The sequence below is a fragment of the Formica exsecta genome, unplaced genomic scaffold (assembly GCF_003651465.1).
Source record: "Formica exsecta isolate Colony F162 unplaced genomic scaffold, ASM365146v1 scaffold1730, whole genome shotgun sequence".
Classification (NCBI taxonomy): domain Eukaryota; kingdom Metazoa; phylum Arthropoda; class Insecta; order Hymenoptera; family Formicidae; genus Formica; species Formica exsecta.
In genome coordinates this window covers 5257-24571 of record NW_021849048.1, presented here as the reverse complement: position 1 = coordinate 24571, position 19315 = coordinate 5257, and the positions used below count along the sequence as shown (strand labels likewise).

At 34.5% G+C, this 19315-nt stretch overlaps 2 protein-coding genes across 9 annotated transcripts in view; both read left to right on the top strand.

Moving 5' to 3' along the window:
• Positions 1-5586, top strand: part of LOC115233364 (muscle-specific protein 20-like) — a 27545-nt gene extending 21959 nt beyond the window's left edge. Inside the window, exons 3-5 of the mRNA XM_029803737.1 lie at positions 1378-1507; positions 4587-4707; positions 5007-5586. Coding sequence (XP_029659597.1) covers positions 1378-1507; positions 4587-4707; positions 5007-5198 — 443 coding nt within the window. The 3' untranslated portion in view covers positions 5199-5586. The remainder of the gene's footprint in view (positions 1-1377; positions 1508-4586; positions 4708-5006) is intronic.
• A 5819-nt stretch (positions 5587-11405) lies between these two features.
• The window catches only part of LOC115233363 (mitogen-activated protein kinase kinase kinase 15), a 12201-nt gene continuing 4291 nt past the window's right edge, over positions 11406-19315 (top strand). The window contains exons 1-18 of one of the 8 annotated variants that reach the window (XM_029803733.1): positions 11406-11521; positions 11778-11850; positions 11924-12069; positions 12173-12393; positions 12726-12920; positions 14125-14297; positions 14450-14618; positions 14700-14999; positions 15086-15339; positions 15477-15636; positions 16170-16532; positions 16643-16904; positions 16978-17115; positions 17234-17400; positions 17493-17588; positions 17658-17797; positions 17881-18036; positions 18512-18607. In XM_029803733.1, the coding sequence (XP_029659593.1) occupies positions 12033-12069; positions 12173-12393; positions 12726-12920; positions 14125-14297; positions 14450-14618; positions 14700-14999; positions 15086-15339; positions 15477-15636; positions 16170-16532; positions 16643-16904; positions 16978-17115; positions 17234-17400; positions 17493-17588; positions 17658-17797; positions 17881-18036; positions 18512-18607 (2927 nt within the window). In that variant the 5' untranslated portion in view covers positions 11406-11521; positions 11778-11850; positions 11924-12032. The other 7 variants (XM_029803732.1, XM_029803728.1, XM_029803734.1 and 4 more) reach the window with 7 other exon arrangements.

The window sequence follows — 19315 nt, the reverse complement described above, 5'->3', positions numbered from 1 at the left end:
AAAGCCACCGGCCGCCGCGTCGCCGCCGCCGACGGGGAAGACGCCGATGGCATCGGCGGCCGGCGGCGGCGGCTGCAATGGCGGCGCCGCGTCCGCCGATCAAAGCGAGCAAAAAGAGCGCCGGCGCTCGCAAGACGCGAGCGGCCTTTCCTGATTCTTCGTTCGACGTGACAAAAAATGCCATGCCCCCTTGGCTCGCCTCTTGGCATAATGGGGCGCCATGAGCGAGCGCTGGTTGCCGCACACGTTAAGCCTCGCGGTTATTATTTCGCGGCGGATCTGTCCCCGCGAGAGCGAGCGGTGCGGGAACTGGCGGAGAGGGAAAGCGATAGTGGGAGAGAGGAGGCAGAGATGGGATGGGCACGCAGAGTATCGAGCGAAAAAATGGCCGATAGGTAGGGGAAGCGGCGGAGTTCGACACTGATAACCGCCGTTTCCCGGATCCCGCGGTTCGCGAGAACTAAAGGTCGTTCGGCTATCGCGCAAGTCCCGGCCCCTTCGAAGCCGCGCGCGAATTTCGGCATCGGGCGCGGGAGGGGAGGATGTCGTTTCTGCGATCCTGGTGCCGCGGTGATCGTCAACATTCTTTTCACTATCGGGCCGCTCTCCCTTTCTCTCGGAGCTTTCTCTATGCAAATGCGACCGAAAATCACTATAATCTCTTTAATAAAATGAATTAGAGAAGAGGTGGATCTTCCTTGATATCTTTACTGATGTTCTACGAAGTTTTACAAGAAATATTTTGCGCGCTGTATCGCTCGCTTAATCTGTAATCGAGATCTTTTAATCGGCACAAGATTAGATTAATATGGTATTATCAGTTATGTAAAAATTGTGTGTGTAAATATCAACTTCACAACAATGTGTCACAATAGCGTGTGTCACTTTAAAAATTTTTTAAGAATAAGAAAAATTATATCATGTCTCTCTCCTACAATATGTTTGTTAATCTAAACAGGATAAAGAAAAAAAAAGGAGATTTAATATTAATTAAAATTATTTAAAGACACTTTTTGTCAGATGTATATAACTTGCATTAATTTTTTCATAAGAATGTTGAGTTTCAATTTTTTTAGGATTCCGTCTTAAAACTAATATTCCAGTTTTTGTAATGTTCAGAAAATACAAGATGTTATGTATGTCCTCCCTACTTAATAATAGTAAATCAATCACATCAGTAGCCTAAGATTTTATAATCCAATATGAGAAACGATATTTTGAGAACAGAATAATTTTCATTTTATCTAAATATCATAGCGTTTTAACATCATGTTTTTATGATATTTATTTTTCTATTAAAATTGTAAGATTATATTTTATAATATTTTAAATATCTATAATAAAATATAATAACTATCTATTCACGCACATTTATAGGATTGAGTTACGAAGATGCTTTGAGAGATGGTGTCATCTTCTGCAAGCTCATGAACAAATTGCAGCCTGGCTTGATCTCCAAGATCAATACGTCCGGGGGCGATTATAAGATGATGGACAATCTTAATCAGTGAGTATCGTACGGTTCTGAAAAATTTAATATACATATACATTCATGAAAATACGTGAAATAATTTAAACAATGCAAAAATCGTGAAACATCATAGTACAATAATAACGAAACAAAATTGTATTTTCGTTTAAATGTATCGTAAATAATTCGTGAATAATTCGATGTAATACAAGACACAGGTAATTTTTATATTCGTGCCTAAGGTATCTCTCGGCTATCTCGTCGGTTGTCAGTGTCGGAGACGCGGTTCTTGCGATCTCATGCTGCCCTAATCCGCCGTCGACTTTACGCAATCGACAGTGTTTTGCGTCAATTTCTCGATTGCAGAGTATCGACAAGGCCGATCAACGACCGTTGTCGCAGTCGAGAGATTGTTGACCCTCTCGACTCTCCCCGACTTTCGAGAGTCACGCGATATCTGCGGCCACATGAAACGGCGCGAAACGCCCAACGATAGCGATCTTGCTCCTGGCCGGTCGTGCTCGCCTGGTAACCGAGAACCGGCAAAGTCTGAGGTCGGGACCATCGACTATACATTGGAGCGCGATGAAAGTGAAAACGGAATAGATATATGTAGACACGCAGGATAGCTACTACTAAATGCGTACAGGAAACGGAAATTCGCAAAGGTTTTTACGAATCGATGTACTGCATTCTTCTTTGGATAATCTCTCTTCAATTGTAAGATTCGTACAATGTAGAGATTAATCGAATAATATTCAACTTTGGTGAAAAATTTAATTTTTAAAGATTCTCGTCGAAACGATCTTTTTCTTACAGTGTTTAATCTGTATAAATTGCTCTCTACACATGTTACGCATAATATAAATTCCTAAATTTACCTCTCTTCTTAGGATTAAAATATTCATTTATTTTCTTAGATTATCTCGCGTTAATTCTCTATACTTTCGCATATAGATAATCTCATCCGACGAGATATATTTATGTCACAGTTGCAATCCGAAAATAGGATACATATAATACAGGAGTCGAAAGCCTGTAGCACACTGCTACAATCCTGATGAAATATTTGCCTGTGAGGAGGTGATTTTAGGATCGCGCAAAGAAATGCACCCCCGCAGACAAAAACTGCGCTTTCCCGCTCTCTTCTCCCTTCGTCGCTCGGACGAAGCGAGATCTATTCTCCTTCTCGAGCTGCCGGAGAAACGTGTACGCATTTTCCGTAAACCGTGTCGATTTCTTTTTTCTTTCTCGACCACGCTTACGCCCGTCGACCACTTTACTCCCGCGAGACAGTCGCTTATCCGGAGTTCCTCATCCTCGAGCGTCTCGGTGTCATCGTCGTCGTTCCCGCCCTGCATCGTCGCCGTCGGCATCGCTGCACGTGCGCATGTCGCGCTCCTTCTCGGCATTTGGCGCGTTTTGAATGTTTAAGAGCGCTTCCCCGAGGTAGTGGGGCGAACGATGCGCAGCGCGGCCACTCCGCGTTACTCCCTTTCTACGCGAGCAGTATAATTCCGGCGAAGGTGATATACATCCGCCACATGTCGCGTCTTCGCGGCCGCGTAAGATGACGTTTGTTACGTACGCACATGTGTACGGCGCGAGGAGTCTGCATGCGCGCCGACCTACGGTTCCTTCATGTGCCTCTGATAAATGGGTAACTCAGTGACCTGCCTCACGTTTTCCGCTCGGTGAACGTAACGCGCGTCCGAACACACACTTGATCGTATGGAGATACCACGTTTGATGATGTCAATAATCTCATTTTTCGCTGTGTACGTACGCACGTATGTACGGCGCGAGAAGAAGTCTGCATGCGCGCCGACCTAAACTCCTTTATACGCCTCTGATAGATAGACCGCTCATTGACCTGCCTCACGTTTTCGGCTCGATAAACGTAACGCGCGTCCGAACACACACTTGATCGATAGTATAGAGATACCACGTTTGATGATGTTAATAATCTCATTTTTCGCTCTATTAATTTATTTCTCGAAATAGATTTATGTATATTGTAAAGTGCGTTATAAAAATGCGTATTGTGAATATTTCACTTTTTCGCGATGTTTTTGTTATAACATAAATTAAAGAGCTCTCGTATAGAACGAGACTTTTCATTTGATTGCGAGACATGCGATTAATCAATCTGCGAGATTATTACCTTCGTATAAAGCCCGTTCTACATTGATCGCATGTAGCCAGTCGCAAGCAAATCTTTAACTCCTTTATACGGCTGCTCGCCTGGGCGTCGCTTTCAGCTAGTGACGCGCTTCTATTGTTTGGTCGCTAATTATCACCGATTGGTAATTAACAGCTTGTGCAGTATATCCTAGTCTGGGAGAGCCGCGATGCTTTGTTCTCCATGCCGTAGAAATGACGTGTCGCATGTGTCAGGATAACAGGATAGCAGGATCTCATCCTGCTATTCCACATTAAAGACAACTATCATCGCCAATCACGTCTCTCGCGTTAAGCCCGTTCTACATTGATCGCATGTCGCCAGTCGCAAGCAAATCGACCAATCACAGTCGAATATTCGACGGAATATTCGACTGTGATTGGTCGATTTGCTTGCGACTGGCGACATGCGATCAATGTAGAACGGGCTTAACGCGAGAGACGTGATTGGCGATGATAGTTGTCTTTAATGTGGAATAGCAGGATGAGATCCTGCTATCCTGTTATCCTGACACATGCGACACGTCATTTCTACGGCATGGAGAACAAAGCATCGCGGCTCTCCCAGACTAGGATATACTGCACAAGCTGTTAATTACCAATCGGTGATAATTAGCGACCAAACAATAGAAGCGCGTCACTAGCTGAAAGCGACGCCCAGGCGAGCAGCCGTTTAAAGGAGTTAAATGTGCTGCTCTTTTGTGTCTCCCCCGCCTTTGTTTTCCCTCCGACTTGCCGCCGTTCTCGATGATGTGTCTCACAAGTCTTCCTCATTGCATAAGAATTCTGATGTCCATTTTTCTGGAACATAATTCACATTAAATTAAATGTGCGATATTAAATATGAGTTTCTTCTTTATTTATCTTTTATTTATTGAAAACATTGATGTTTATCTGGTTGTATTAATAAAAAAGTGTATATTTTGATTTTCAGATTCCAAAAAGCCTGTGTAAAATATGGTGTACCTGATGTTGATCTTTTCCAAGCTGTCGATCTGATGGAACGTAAAAATATCGCTCAAGTAACGAATACTATCTTTGCCATTGGACGAACGGTAATTAATTAATGATGTCATTTTATTATTTTCTTGGAATACAATAGTTAATTTGACATTCATAATTTAACATTCATTTAATCTCTCAAATTTGCAAATTTCTTCAAGCAAAAATCTTTGAAATGGTTTATATGATAAATATTCGATTTGCAATTAATCTGGAAGTAAATAATGTGTAATATAAATTAAATGCATTGTTCTATATCTATATGACAGTCATATTGCTTTCTTAATTATATTAGATAAGCTATTAAATGAAAATATATACATCTTTTATGCCTATAAATTGTTATTTACAGACGTACAAACATCCGGAATGGCGCGGTCCTTGGTTGGGTCCGAAACCAGCGGAGGAAAACAAAAGGTCCTTTACAGAGGAGCAACTAAGAGCTGGCGAAGGACTTATTGGCTTGCAAGCTGGTACTAATAAGGGAGCTACTCAAGCAGGACAAAATTTCGGAGCTACAAGAAAAATACTTCTTGGAAAGTAATTGATAGAAGTTGCATTTTTTATGCTAGAAGTATCCTGTTTAAAAAAAGATAATCCTTTAAATGAATATACATATAAAGGCATAGCAACATAAAATTATATCATTAGAAACGATTTATTTAATCGTACACTCAATACTTTTACAAAAGAACTGTTTTACAATTTTTTTTCTGTCACACACACACACACATATATATATATACACACACACACACACACACATATTCAGCTGGAAAAAACATAAGTGATATTGATATACATATATGTATGTTTCAGACATGTTATAATTATTCTGTGTTTAGTACATCTGCTTGATGTGAATGTATTTAACAAAATGTAATAAGTAATATAATAACACCTATGTTTCGACAATGTGTGTGAAAACTAAATTTATTATTTCTATTTTATTGCCATAAAACATGACAACTTGCATACTATGTTGTTTAAACCTTCTTCGAAACTTTAATGCCGTAAAAGAAAATTGAAATAATTTATTTTAAATCAATATAATTTGACTATATATATTTCAACATTCAATATTTTGTTAATCAAAATTCTACCAACATGAAACAAAAAATTAACTAGAAAAGACTTTCTCATTTCTTATCATTCCTGAAGCTCTATTATTTTCTTTACTCTGATAATTTAAAATTTATTTTCTATATCTCATTTAGTTAAGAAATAATCATTTGACAGATCTCGACGAGAAATATCGTCATATACATCAAAAATACTCTTGTATAATCAAACATTCTACATAGTTAAGTCCGTATTATCACAGTGTCTTAAGCAGATTTTAAGATATAAGCTATTCTAAGCGCGTAAAATTCTTAGAGCGAGAATCTTGTCGCTCTTGCTAGTTTCCTGGCAACTTGGTCGGCGTCCGACAATCGTCTCCTATCGTGAGTTCTGTGTCGGTGCATGGAGCGTGACAGGCTGCTAGACACGTATACACATCTCTCTGCACACGTGTCGCGTCATCGCAAACGCTTGAAGATCAGTCGTCGTATGTACGTACGCATCGACGTACGTATGTACGCAGGTGGCGGAGCGCGTATGCGACAGCATGAGCCTCGTACGTGACAGGGACGACGAGTGGGCGTGACGTGTACGTACACGCGTTACACGCATTCCTTGACCGGTTTCTACACCGCAAGGCTCCCCGAGGATCAGGCGAACATCCTAAGATGGAACATGTTTCGCCGATTCGAAATCATGCTCCGTTTTTCTCCACTCATTCATCATGTTGTCGTCGCTGTTTCTGTAAAGCAGACAATAGACAATTATGATGGTGAAACTGGATTTATTGTTATTCTGGAACAAGTCTCGTCGAAGCAAAAGTTTATATTTAAAATAATATAATATACATAGTAAATATTTAACTGCTATATTTTTTTAATAAAATTCTATATCTAACTATATTTTCTTAAGAGTGACAATATAATAATTAATATCACTAACATTATTAATAGATAATTGATACTTCGATTATACAATGTCAGCAAATTTTGATTTTTATTGAGTTTTTCAATGTGCTATGCTATAATAATTCGTGATCTTCGAATTACTTGTAGATGATTATTTTTTAAATGATGAAATAATCTATCAATTACCAGAATCAAATTAAATGTAAAATTCATCCCATATAGTTGTTTATATAAAATAAACGATAGACTTTTAAAACATAATGAAAGACAAAAATAAAAAATATTAAGAATATGGTAAAAACGTAGTAAGAATGTAGTAAGAACTAATATAATTACACCAATTCTCTCGAATAGAGTATAGTGTAAGAGCATTAAAAAAGTAAAAGAGAAAATTATAAAAGATATATGTATACATATATGTATATGATCTTCTATCTGCGTACTAGAGCATGTCGAGAAACATCTCTATACATATCGATATGATCGATTAAAAATAAAGTGTAAAGAAAGCAAAAGGGAAAACTATATTATGTGCCAATGTATCCTGCATCTCTTTCGACGTGTTTTAGATTTTGATGTTTGTATTTCTTGTATAATAATGTTTTATCGCGCGTGTCGGTCCATGCACGGTGTTCCTCCACGTGCGCGCAATGACGTGGTTTGGCGTCGATCGTGGAGCAGGCCAGTTCTCGGGGACCCCCTGGCGCAGGATAGCAGCATCCCGAGGAGTCTGTTCGCGTCCGGACGAACGGTCCAGACGCACTCGCGATTCACCTCCCGTTGTCTTATGCGCTCCTCTTAAAAGGGGAGCGCTGCGGAGTGGCCGCTCCGCGCATCACTGCGCCCCACTATTCTTCCACGCACTCGCAAACCGCGTACATACGAACGCGGCGCGCGCCGGAGGCTGATACGATTGTGGTCAGCTTATTTCCTTCACACATCACATAAATGCAGATTGAAATGATTTCTATATAGATTCAATTTCATCACTGTCTGCTATAAATACGAGCATTACCTATCTTATATACAGAGTCAATTATTATATAATATTGCGTCTTTAAATCAAGCCTTGATTTTTTTTCATTTCTCTTGTTCATATATTGCAATTTATACAAACGTCCCATCATATATATTCATCTTTATCTCCTGTTGTTTTGATCTTGATGAATAATTTCGTATTTGTATTCTTTTACGCTCGAGAGCAAGATTTATGCCTCAATAATGAATTATAATTAAACAAAAATAATGATTCATTAAGAGGATGCCGGATACCGACAGAATGCGAATATTAGTAGGATTGCAAAATATTTTTGTTGATTACAGATATCAACAAATCCTTTTCCATAATTAAAGTATACATAATAACGGAGTGCGGGGTTTATGATTTCATATGAAAAGTGAGTGTGTGTGTGTGTGTGTGTGTGTGTGTGTGTGTGTGTGTGTGTGTGTGTGTGTGTGTGTGTGTGTGTGTGTGTGTGTGTGTGTGTGTGTGTGTGTGTGTGTGTGTGTGTGTGTGTGTGTGTGTGTGTGTGTGTGTGTGTGTGTGTGTGTGTGTGTGTGTGTGTGTGTGTGTGTGTGTGTGTGTGTGTGTGTGTGTGTGTGTGTGTGTGTGTGTGTGTGTGTGTGTGTGTGTGTGTGTGTGTGTGTGTGTGTGTGTGTGTGTGTGTGTGTGTGTGTGTGTGTGTGTGTGTGTGTGTGTGTGTGTGTGTGTGTGTGTGTGTGTGTGTGTGTGTGTGTGTGTGTGTGTGTGTGTGTGTGTGTGTGTGTGTGTGTAAATGGACTGTTATACGCGTCGACCGATGTTATGTTGGGGTTGTTATTATTTAGGTCGCAAAGTGCCAAAGTGGCGCCAAATGTCGCGACGCTTCATCCCTTAACTATACATATATAGGGCAATGTATATATATAGTTTTCTCCCTCGCACGCAATCTTTCTCTTGCGATGTTTTGACAAATACGAGAACAAAGAAAAATATGACACTAGACAGACAGACAAACAAAATTATAAATGTGTATGTGCTCTATAATTGATTTGTTTCATGTAATAATAAAAAAAGATACAATTTTAATCGGATTATCAGAATTAAGAGGATGCCGGATAGAATACGAATATTAGTTAAAATGCAAAATATTTTTGTTGTTTATAGATATCAACAAATCCTTTTCCATAATTAAAGTATACATAATAACGGAGTGCGGGGTTTATGATTTCATATGAAAAGTGAAAAAAAATTTAAAAATTACAGTTTTGTTATCGGCTTCTGCCGTCAACATTTACTTAATATAAAAAACCTGCAACTTGCACGTGCCTAACAAGTGAACTCCGCACTCGGCATTTTATCAAAGAGTATTAGTGAACTTCGAGAAAGTGAGTTTAGAAGCTTTTTAAAAAAGATTTTACTATGCAACATTTTGCACACCGAAATGTTTCTTATTAGGCTTTCAAATACATTTTCAAACGTTTACTTATATTCCTTCATGCATTTCCGAGTGGAGAGGTATCCTATTTTGCACGTACACACCGCAAAACCCTTATATTAAGCAAATATATAATTATTATGGCCGGTAAAACAGGACGGTCCGGCATCCTCTTAATGAGAAATATAAAAAACGAGAAAATCGATAAATAGCTTTCGCTCTTTAAAATTGTGAAAGAAGTCTTCTAACAATAAGAACCACAAATTTCAGAGGCTTCAGTCGTGCTTATCTGACAACTATGTGAAAAAAAAATTGGTATCTGCTTCGCGATTGAGCGAGTAAAAAAAATATTTCTCGAGGTTAAGCTATTTTACTTAATACATCAGAGTTATTGCGAAATCACATTCGAATTCACATTGCATATGTATAGGCAGGAGAAGAAACAGTTCGAATGGTTTACGCGCATCTCTATACATATAAGAGACACGAAACTCTTTCATGTTCCTGACAACCTATTCGCGTGGAGTTCATTGGTACGTTTCCACGGTGCTCCGTACTGTAGCACCTGATTCGACCGAATGCGAATGACCCACAAACTTGTTATCCTCCTTTCTCTAGCCACGGTGTGTGACTGTCTGAGTGTTCATGATCTCCCAGTAAAGGGTCCCCTCTAGTCGATCGACAAAAGTATCTCGCTATCTATCGGTCGGACAATCCTCGACGAAGATTCCCTCGCAGAACGCAATAGAACGCAATGGACGTTTTTCTCGTTAATTAGGATTTACTTTCAAAGGAGAATATCGTTGTGATGCATTTCTCTGTCGTCGCTTTTGTCATGCCTAAAACACAAAATTCAATTTATTAATTACAAGATAATTAATTACGAGCCGTGTTTGCAGCTTTTATAATCTTCGCAAACGGACCTTTTGATTCCTTTTTTATTTATGGTCTTATATACAATCAGCCAGAATAAGTGACTAGAAATGATCAGAAGAATAATGCATCTCTAGTTTAAGAACTGAAGATGCATTTGTTGAAAGATCAATGAAAGTTTTAATGTGTAATATACGATGCGCGTGTTAAAAAATTTGATATGATTGAGCCGAAGATATGAATTAGTAATAATATACTGTTTGAAATGCGTATATTCCATGTAGTTCTTTCCATTATACCTATAGATACATATGTCACGAGTTTTTATTGACCCATATCATATGATTGTGTTAATAAAATGATTGATGAAAATAGAATGTGCGAGGAATTTAGCACATACGATGGTTTTCTACACTTTTCTTACACGTGCGATAATTATGTATCATTGAAATGAACCATAAATATTTATTTAAATTATATTTAAATGTATAATAATAAAAACACATGTCGATATCGCCAAATATACAACTTTAAAGTTAATCAATTCGAATTTTTACATATTTTAAAGATTCGTCTTTTTCGATATTTTATATATTTTAAACTGATCTTTTATTTGTATTTTGATGCCATATTGAAATATTCAATTAATTAAAATTTATATTTAATACATGTTAAGAATTTACCTTATTTATGGCCAAATATTTTTAATTGGTCTCTCTTTTATATTCTGCTATTGTATCGAAATATCTAATAGAATATTCAATAAGAAAAGATGCAGAAAAATTCGAATTATTATAATTTACCAATCATTTTAACGCGTATCATATAATTACAAAAGGCGATTAATAAAATGAAAAATGTAGTATTTTTGTAACAACTTAGAGCTTCCTGCATATAGGACGCGGTAGCCAGTCAACTTACTATTTTTCCATAAAAGTGAAAAATTGCAAACGTTCTGTGCAAACGTTCTATGTATAAGAGCCATTATTTTTTGATACATGTGCTGTATGGACAATATAATGATAAGAGAATGTTTCATATAAATCTCGCAGCCAAAAGCGTGTCTTATTCTTATAACAGCATGCAGGTGCTGTTTTTATAAAAAAACTTTATTAAAACAGATTTCTATACAAAATAACAACGATATAACAATAAAATTCTTGCTAAAGGAAAACTTCCACAATTAATTTGAAATATTCATAAATGTGATTTCCAGTGTTTTCGCTCTAAACGCATGTTGCATAACATATGATTTACCAGTAATATTCTTTTCAAGGTGAAAACGACTTACGCATCAATTTACGCCGTACGTTTTGCTCGCTCATATGCTTATTCAAATGATTTACGTTCGATTCAAAAGCGCCTAGCTAACTTGCGGTCGAAGTTTCGACATGTGTGAGAGAGAGAGAGAGAGAGAGGGAGAGATTCGCTCTATCTTGAGAACGTCTATTTTTATACCGGCGGAGCGAGACTGATCTCGCTGCCATCTGTGAAGTTTCACACGCGGATCGCGGATCTGGGTGCACTAGTGCACGACCTCGACTTCAGATTTGTGTGTTCTAGAAGGAATGGATGGTTGGTGATTTCTATGATGTGCACGACAACAGGTATTTTTTTTTACATACTATGTCGCACTAATTAATTTCATTTCCGATCGATTCTATGCCAATCGTTCACTGTCTCATTTTGTGATCTACTGACAAATTTGTCCCAATTGTGATGTGTGCTCTCAGTGTATCCTGAGATGTTATTGCTCTTGCGTATATCTTGACTATATGTTTTGCAGTTTTATCTTTGTGCAATCTTGTAAAGAATGTGAACAATGATCTCTTCGAGGAATGATAGTTGTACGTTTGATCATAGGTTGTGCTTCAACAAGAGAAACCAGTATCGTGCAAAAAAGAAATGATATACATTTGCTTTTATATTTTAGCAAGTAAAAATTTACTGTTGTCATTTTGGTGGTATGTCAGTTGGGATATCCATTTGACATTTTTGCTTATCGATAGGTATAAACGTCAAGTTTAGCCATTCAATTTTTTTGGAATATACCATAAAGTAAGAACTCAAGAATATAATAGCACAGTACACATATCTGGCGACAGAGCCTTAAGCAATATGCCTTCTACTTGTGGCGATATGGTCGATATGACTGGTAATTATAAACTTCTATCTAAATTGTTATATTATATATGTTGCTGCTTCAATATAATAGCTGTACAAATACTCTTAATATATAAAAAGGCAATCCTGTACAGCTACCTCGCAATTAGGCATCATGGAAGGCATTTCTAGTACAGACAGTGTTGGAACACAGAGTGATATATCAGGACATACAACTGTACCAGGAAGGCCCAGAATGGATGTGGCCTGTGTTTTGGATTTGCAACAACCGGAACATCTTGCTCAACGAAAGAAAACGTTAGACGAAGTTAGACAAGCCTGTAATCTGGTCAATGCCAATATACATCATATTCAGGTATATATATTTTTGGTATAATTTAACTATATTTAAATGACAAGTCATAGATTTTTTAATTCAATTGAAAGTGATATTTGAATATTTAAATGTGATATTTTGAATTGAATTTCAAAATGTGATTAAAGGAAAACTTGCAATGTGCGTCAGTTTTATATTACCACTAAATTTAGACTAGTTTCAAAACAAGATTCTTATGTGTCAAAAGTTACACTATCAAGTCAAGATGCTTAAAAATGAATAAGTAAATAAAAATATATTACATGCAGGAAGAATTTATTTTGTAATGTATCTTTTTATCTTTTTCAATTTTGTATATATATTTTTTTTAGTTTGAAAAGCTCGATTTTGGTGAAACTAATGTATTGGATACATTTTATAATGCTGATGTGGCAGTTGTTGATTTAAGTATTCAATTACAACAATCTGCATTATTTTATCATCTTGGTGTCAGGGAAAGTTTTGGAATGAAAGAAAACATATTGCTGTATAATGATGTGGATACAGAGGCTACAATTAGACTTAAGGTATGTATATATTCATATTTTTCGTTGCTTCTAAAATATATTTATAAAAATCTTGCATTTATTATTAAATGCTAAGCATAATATAGTGGTAGTAACACATATTGACCTTGGCTATTTATTATACTTAGAATGCACTTGGTAGTAATGATCTCAATGAAAGATCTTATAAATAGATTGGTGCAAGTGACGGTATTATTGTATGTATTATAGCATATCAAGCTGTTTTAGTTATTTTCTAAACATTTGACATTAAAAACTTATCTATTTTTCTTTCTTTTCTTTTTTCATATAAGAAATATTTTTTATATTTTTATATGTAATAAAAAGAATTATATAAATTTTTATATCAGTAAAAAAATATACTTAATTTATTCAATATATATTGACTGCACCAATAATTTATGAAAATTGAAGAGAGAGAACAAGTATTGATCATCATTTTGCATATTTCGCTTATTTATTATTACGTACAATTATTTTGAGCAAATTAATTTTATATTAATTTATATATCTTTTAAAAGTTATCTTAAATATTAATTATTAATTAACATTTTATGTAACTATCCTTTTATTGATTCAACTTTTTACGGAACTGTTGTCATTTAAAGTTTTAAAATGATTGATACCTTTATCGTCGACAATAAATATTGAAACATGTTACGCACCGAATTATACTCGACATCAAACTGCCACTGGCTAAATCTAATCAGTATCATTAGATGAAACGATATCCGTGTCTGTCAGGCAAGCACCAAATATGTCATTCCGCTCGATATGGAGTAGAAAAACATGAGCTCATGATCTTAATATAGCAGTTACTGTTGGTGCTGGCCGATCGCACGCAATTGTCCGCAATCGCTTGATGCGACTTGTTACTGATACGTGTGCGTTCGATTTCTATTGTATGCATGTTAATTCCGTTTACGATTATTATATCGAACAATTTATTCCAATTTAATAAATTAGAATAAAAAAAAGAGGATGACATCTGAATGTGTGTTAAAAATTAGTGTAAAATATACAGCAAATAATTATTAAATAAAGAATTGCACATAAGAATGTGTAAGTGATTAATTATGTCACTTTTTTAATCAATGTCTTTTACTTACTTAATAAGAAGAAAGACAAAAAAGTTCTTACAAAAAAGTTACGTTTTAATTAATACATATATACATGTATATAATATTATAAAATATCTTTACAGTTATCCTGTGGCAGCTACACATTTGTTTCATACCGTGTTGTGGAATCATGTGGCTCGTGTGTAGCTACTAACCCAGCAACCAGTAGAATTACAGGCGAAGAAGCGATAGATCCCAAACAGCATCTCACTCTGAAACTCAAGAAATTGCTTCAAGATGTGGAGATACAATCCAAGTAAGCAAATGTGAAAATCTTTTATAATACTCTTTAATATAAATAAAAATTTGATTGGACCATAAAATTTGTAATTAATATTTTGTCAAAAAGACTAGAATAGATATTTTTATCAATGTGAGAAATATTTTTATTAAAAATATATATTCCAGAGCACATATGAAAGAAAAATTTCTAGCAGATCTGCGCAAGGCGCGCGAGACATATTCTGGAGAGGAACTCTCCAGAACTCTGAATAATATGCGTAAACGTTTAGATGATCCAAATGTTTTATCAGGAGAAGTTGTTTTAAATGTGCTTATTTCATTTCGGGAAATACAGGTAAAAATCAATAAATTAGTAATACTTTATAATGAAAATTATGATTATGGATATTATTAAAAATTGACACATCTGTATTAGGATTATGATGCTATGGTACAATTGGTTGATGATTTAAAAACCATACCAACTCACAAAAATTATATAAATACTCCAGCTATAAGATATTTATATGCGTTTGCTCTAAATCGACGAAACAAAGAGGGCGATCGAGAAAGAGCACTAAAAGTCATTGAAAAAGCATTAGAGAAGAAAGAAAATCATGTTCCAGATATGTTGTGTTTATGTGGAAGAATATACAAAGACAAATTTGTAGAGAGCAGACATACAGATCAGGAGAGTTTAAAGAATGCAATCCACTGGTATAGAAAAGGTTTTGAGGTACAATATATGTATATAAGAGCTATCTCTAGTCATTGTGAATTTTTATTAATGCATGTATATAATTGTCATTATTGTATATTCAGGTCCAACCCAATGAATATGCTGGTATAAATCTTGCTACTTTATTGGTCATAGCTGGAAATGAATTCTCTAAGAGTGAAGAGTTACAACATATAGGAATGGTACTAAATAACTTAATTGGTAAGAAAGGCAGTTTATCGAGCTTGAAGGATTATTGGGACGTAGCAACATTTTTTGAGATTAGTGTATTGGCAGAAGATTATTCAAAAGCAATACAAGCAGCCTTATGTATGTTTAAATTGAAGCCACCAAATTGGTAAATATATGAGCAATGAAATTATGTGTTCAGTAAAAAAATATAATATGTTTAGGATTTAAAAAACGAAGTACATGTTTAAAACTTATTTTAATATTATTGGATTATTTCGATTAAAGTTCTTTTTTAATCTTTAGGTATCTGAAGTCGACAATAGGCAATATATCACTGATAAATAGATTTCGTAAAAAAAATGAGGAAGCTGAAATTGCACCAGAGGAACAAATATTTAGTTTTTGGATGGACTACTTTGTCGAAGCTACAAAGGCGGAGGTTGGCGATAGTATATGGTTTCCAGTAAGTTTATAAATGGAATCGTTCTACTGAGGATCCAGTTCCCAATTCGGGAGACTACGGCTTATAGTTATATATTACCAATCCAGCTTACTTCTGTACATTTTGGGTCAAAGTAAGAATAATACAAAACTGCTTTTAGAGCAGATTTATGGATTCACTCTCTTAAAAAGAACATCAACTTAACAATTTAATCATTTCTTTAGTACAAACTTAAACACAACGTTCTCTTATTAGATTTTAGTGTTGGAACCACTTTGTCGAAGCTACAAAGGCGGAGGTTGGCGATAGTATATGGTTTCCAGTAAGTTTATAAATGGAATCGTTCTACTGAGGATCCAGTTCCCAATTCGGGAGACTACGGCTTATAGTTATATATTACCAATCCAGCTTACTTCTGTACATTTTGGGTCAAAGTAAGAATAATACAAAACTGCTTTTAGAGCAGATTTATGGATTCACTCTTAAAAAGAACATCAACTTAACAATTTAATCATTTCTTTAGTGCAAACTTAAACACAACGTTCTCTTATTAGATTTTAGTGTTGGAACCAACAAAAATCTTAATGCCGAGTTATGTGAACGTAAATCTTGGTGCAGAGGAGAAGTCTATACATATAAGGAATTTGTGTAATTCGTGTTTGGATAATATAAGAAATAATTGTAAGCAAGTTCATGATTGGCTATTTACTGCAAATATGATACGCAGTATGAGTTTGTACAAGAGGGACGAAAGATGCCTTTTCTTATATGTTCATCAAAATTCGGATGATTTTCAAATGTACTTGCCATCAGTACAATGTAGGCAAAGATTCTACGATTTGATCTTAGAAATGACTAGGGATCAGGAAGGCATGGTTACAGATTTGGATGCTTACATGACTGATGATTGCATGAAGGTTTTTATAATTATTATTTAACTATTATTTTATTTTATTTAACTATTATTATTTTTATCAAGTGTTTTATATAATATTTAAAATTTAATGAGATATTTATATATTTATAGTTTGAATATGAATTGGATGATCAAAATAAGCGTATAATTCTCGGCAAAGGTACATATGGCATAGTGTATGCAGCACGTGATTTGAATACGCAAGTCAGGATAGCAGTAAAAGAAATCCGTGAACGAAACTTGGGCGATGTACAGCCTCTTCATGAAGAAATTAAATTACATAGCCAATTGAGACATAGAAATATCGTCCAATATTTAGGATCAGTAAGTGAGGATGGATATTTCAAAATTTTCATGGAACAGGTTCCTGGAGGTAGGAAAGAATTAATAAGTGTAACATTTGTATAAATAACGTTTGTAAATGTCGATTATTCTTTTAATTTTAGGAAGTTTATCAGCTTTGTTAAGATTGAAATGGGGTCCTTTAAAAGAAAATGAATCAACCATTTCATATTATACTAAACAAATGTTGGAAGGCCTTAAATATCTCCATGATCAAAAAATAGTTCATAGAGATATAAAAGGTACATAATTTATAATATACGTTTTACACTTGTTTGTTAATGTATATTATAATGTATATTATAATGTATATTCTTTATTTATACATATAATTTACACAAATAAAATTGTATGATATAGGCGATAATGTATTGGTAAATACATATAGTGGAGTAGTAAAAATATCTGATTTTGGTATGTCGAAACGTTTGGCTGGCTTATGCCCAAGTACAGAAACATTTACCGGAACATTACAGTACATGGCACCAGAAGTTATTGACAAGGGTCAACGTGGGTATGGTGCGCCTGTAAGTTTGTTTTGTTTTGTTTTGAGAATTCACAGGATAAAAAATGTACTTTCTTGTCATCAAAATAATAATCATTCAAATTTTTCCTCTAGGCGGACATTTGGTCTTTAGGTTGCACAATAGTTGAGATGGCAACTGGAAAGCCTCCATTTATTGAACTAGGTTCTCCACAAGCAGCTGTTTTTAAAGTAAATTAAAATATTAAATATTTTTTTAAATATTACTAAATCTAACAAATATATATTCTTCTTACATAGGTGGGGTATTACAAAATACATCCCGAGATACCATCAGAGTTGTCTGAGAGAGCAAAAAGTTTTATATTACGCTGTTTTGAGCCAAATCCTGATATAAGAGCAACTGCTGCAGAACTATTGGAGGATCCATTTCTTAATGAGTATATATAAAAGCACAGTATTATAGAGAGTTTTTTTTATAAATAATTAAAATCATATAATGTGAAATACTTATTTTTAACAGGAAAAAGAAGAGCAGCAGATTAGCCGCACCACCAGATTTCAGTAGAAGTATATCAGTTCCTGCAGACAGATTGGAACGTTTAGGAAAATGTGATAAAACGAATGATAACCATATTGTCGCTGCTATATCTATGCAGATATCTCAATCAGATGATAGGTATTGTAAAATTTTTATTTTTATTACAATGTGTCGTTTTGTGTTAGTATTCTTGTAATAATTCGTAGCGTTCCCGTCTTTGTTTTGCTATGTTACATACACTTATTTGATTTATTTCATCTGTATCTAGTTTTGATGCCAATCTCATTTTTCATGTTACTGGATAATTGTCAGATCAGCATCGAGACAATGAACAGAAAATATTTCGATTGTTTTCATAACAATATTAGTAAGGCACAACAAATTCAAATTGATATTTTTATTATGATATTGTGAATGACTGTATAATTTATACATTTTTTCTCTTAAGTTATTTTTTTGTTCATTAGCTATTGATCATATCTTCTGTACTAAAAATGCATTACTCAAACTGCAGTTTTCTATAAAGAGTACGAATATGAGAATATGAAAAGTATAATATTCTCTTATGCAAAAACGCACATTGCGAATTGTAATTATAAAATATTAAATTTAGTGGAGGGTTAACGAAGTCAAGCCCATTGAGGGAACGCAGTCCAGCTCACCTATTATCTCCCATCAGCATGCCTACTGCAATCCTCTCTTTTAACAGGTATGGTTCTAACTTTGTAAATTGTTTGTATACAAGGAAAAAGTATAATTAAAAGTATAATTTATTTATTGGCAATATTATTTGTAGAAGTAAAATATATGGAATAAGGTTTATATACATAATCATTTTTACCATTAAAATTGCATATGTAAAATGCTTAATTGCACTGCTTCTTCAAATTATTTTTTATATAAAAATATCAGCTATCAAAATATACTATTAAATGTTTAGATGTTGCATAATGTTTCAATGTATAACCCAGTGATGCTTTGTATAAATCATATCCATTACAAGATTTCTTTATGTTTTGTGCAAACAATGGTATATTGTTAATTATATATTTAGGCAATTCTTAATTAGATATTTATAAAAAATAAACTCGTATTTACAAACAATAAAAATACTACTTATATTTATCATTAATTACATATTTTACATATACTAATATATAATTGTCTTGCTAAATATAAATTCTGATCATACATAATACATATGCTACAACATATAAATACAATATATTAAAACATGATTTATATTATTAAAATAGTCCTCTAACATCTGACTTATTCTATAATTATAGCTTTTTGTATAATCTTTAAATAACAATTTATACTTTTAAAAAATAGGTGGACCATTTGAATTAAATTGTCTGATATATATATATATATATATATATATATATAGAGAGAGAGAGAGAGAGAGAAATGT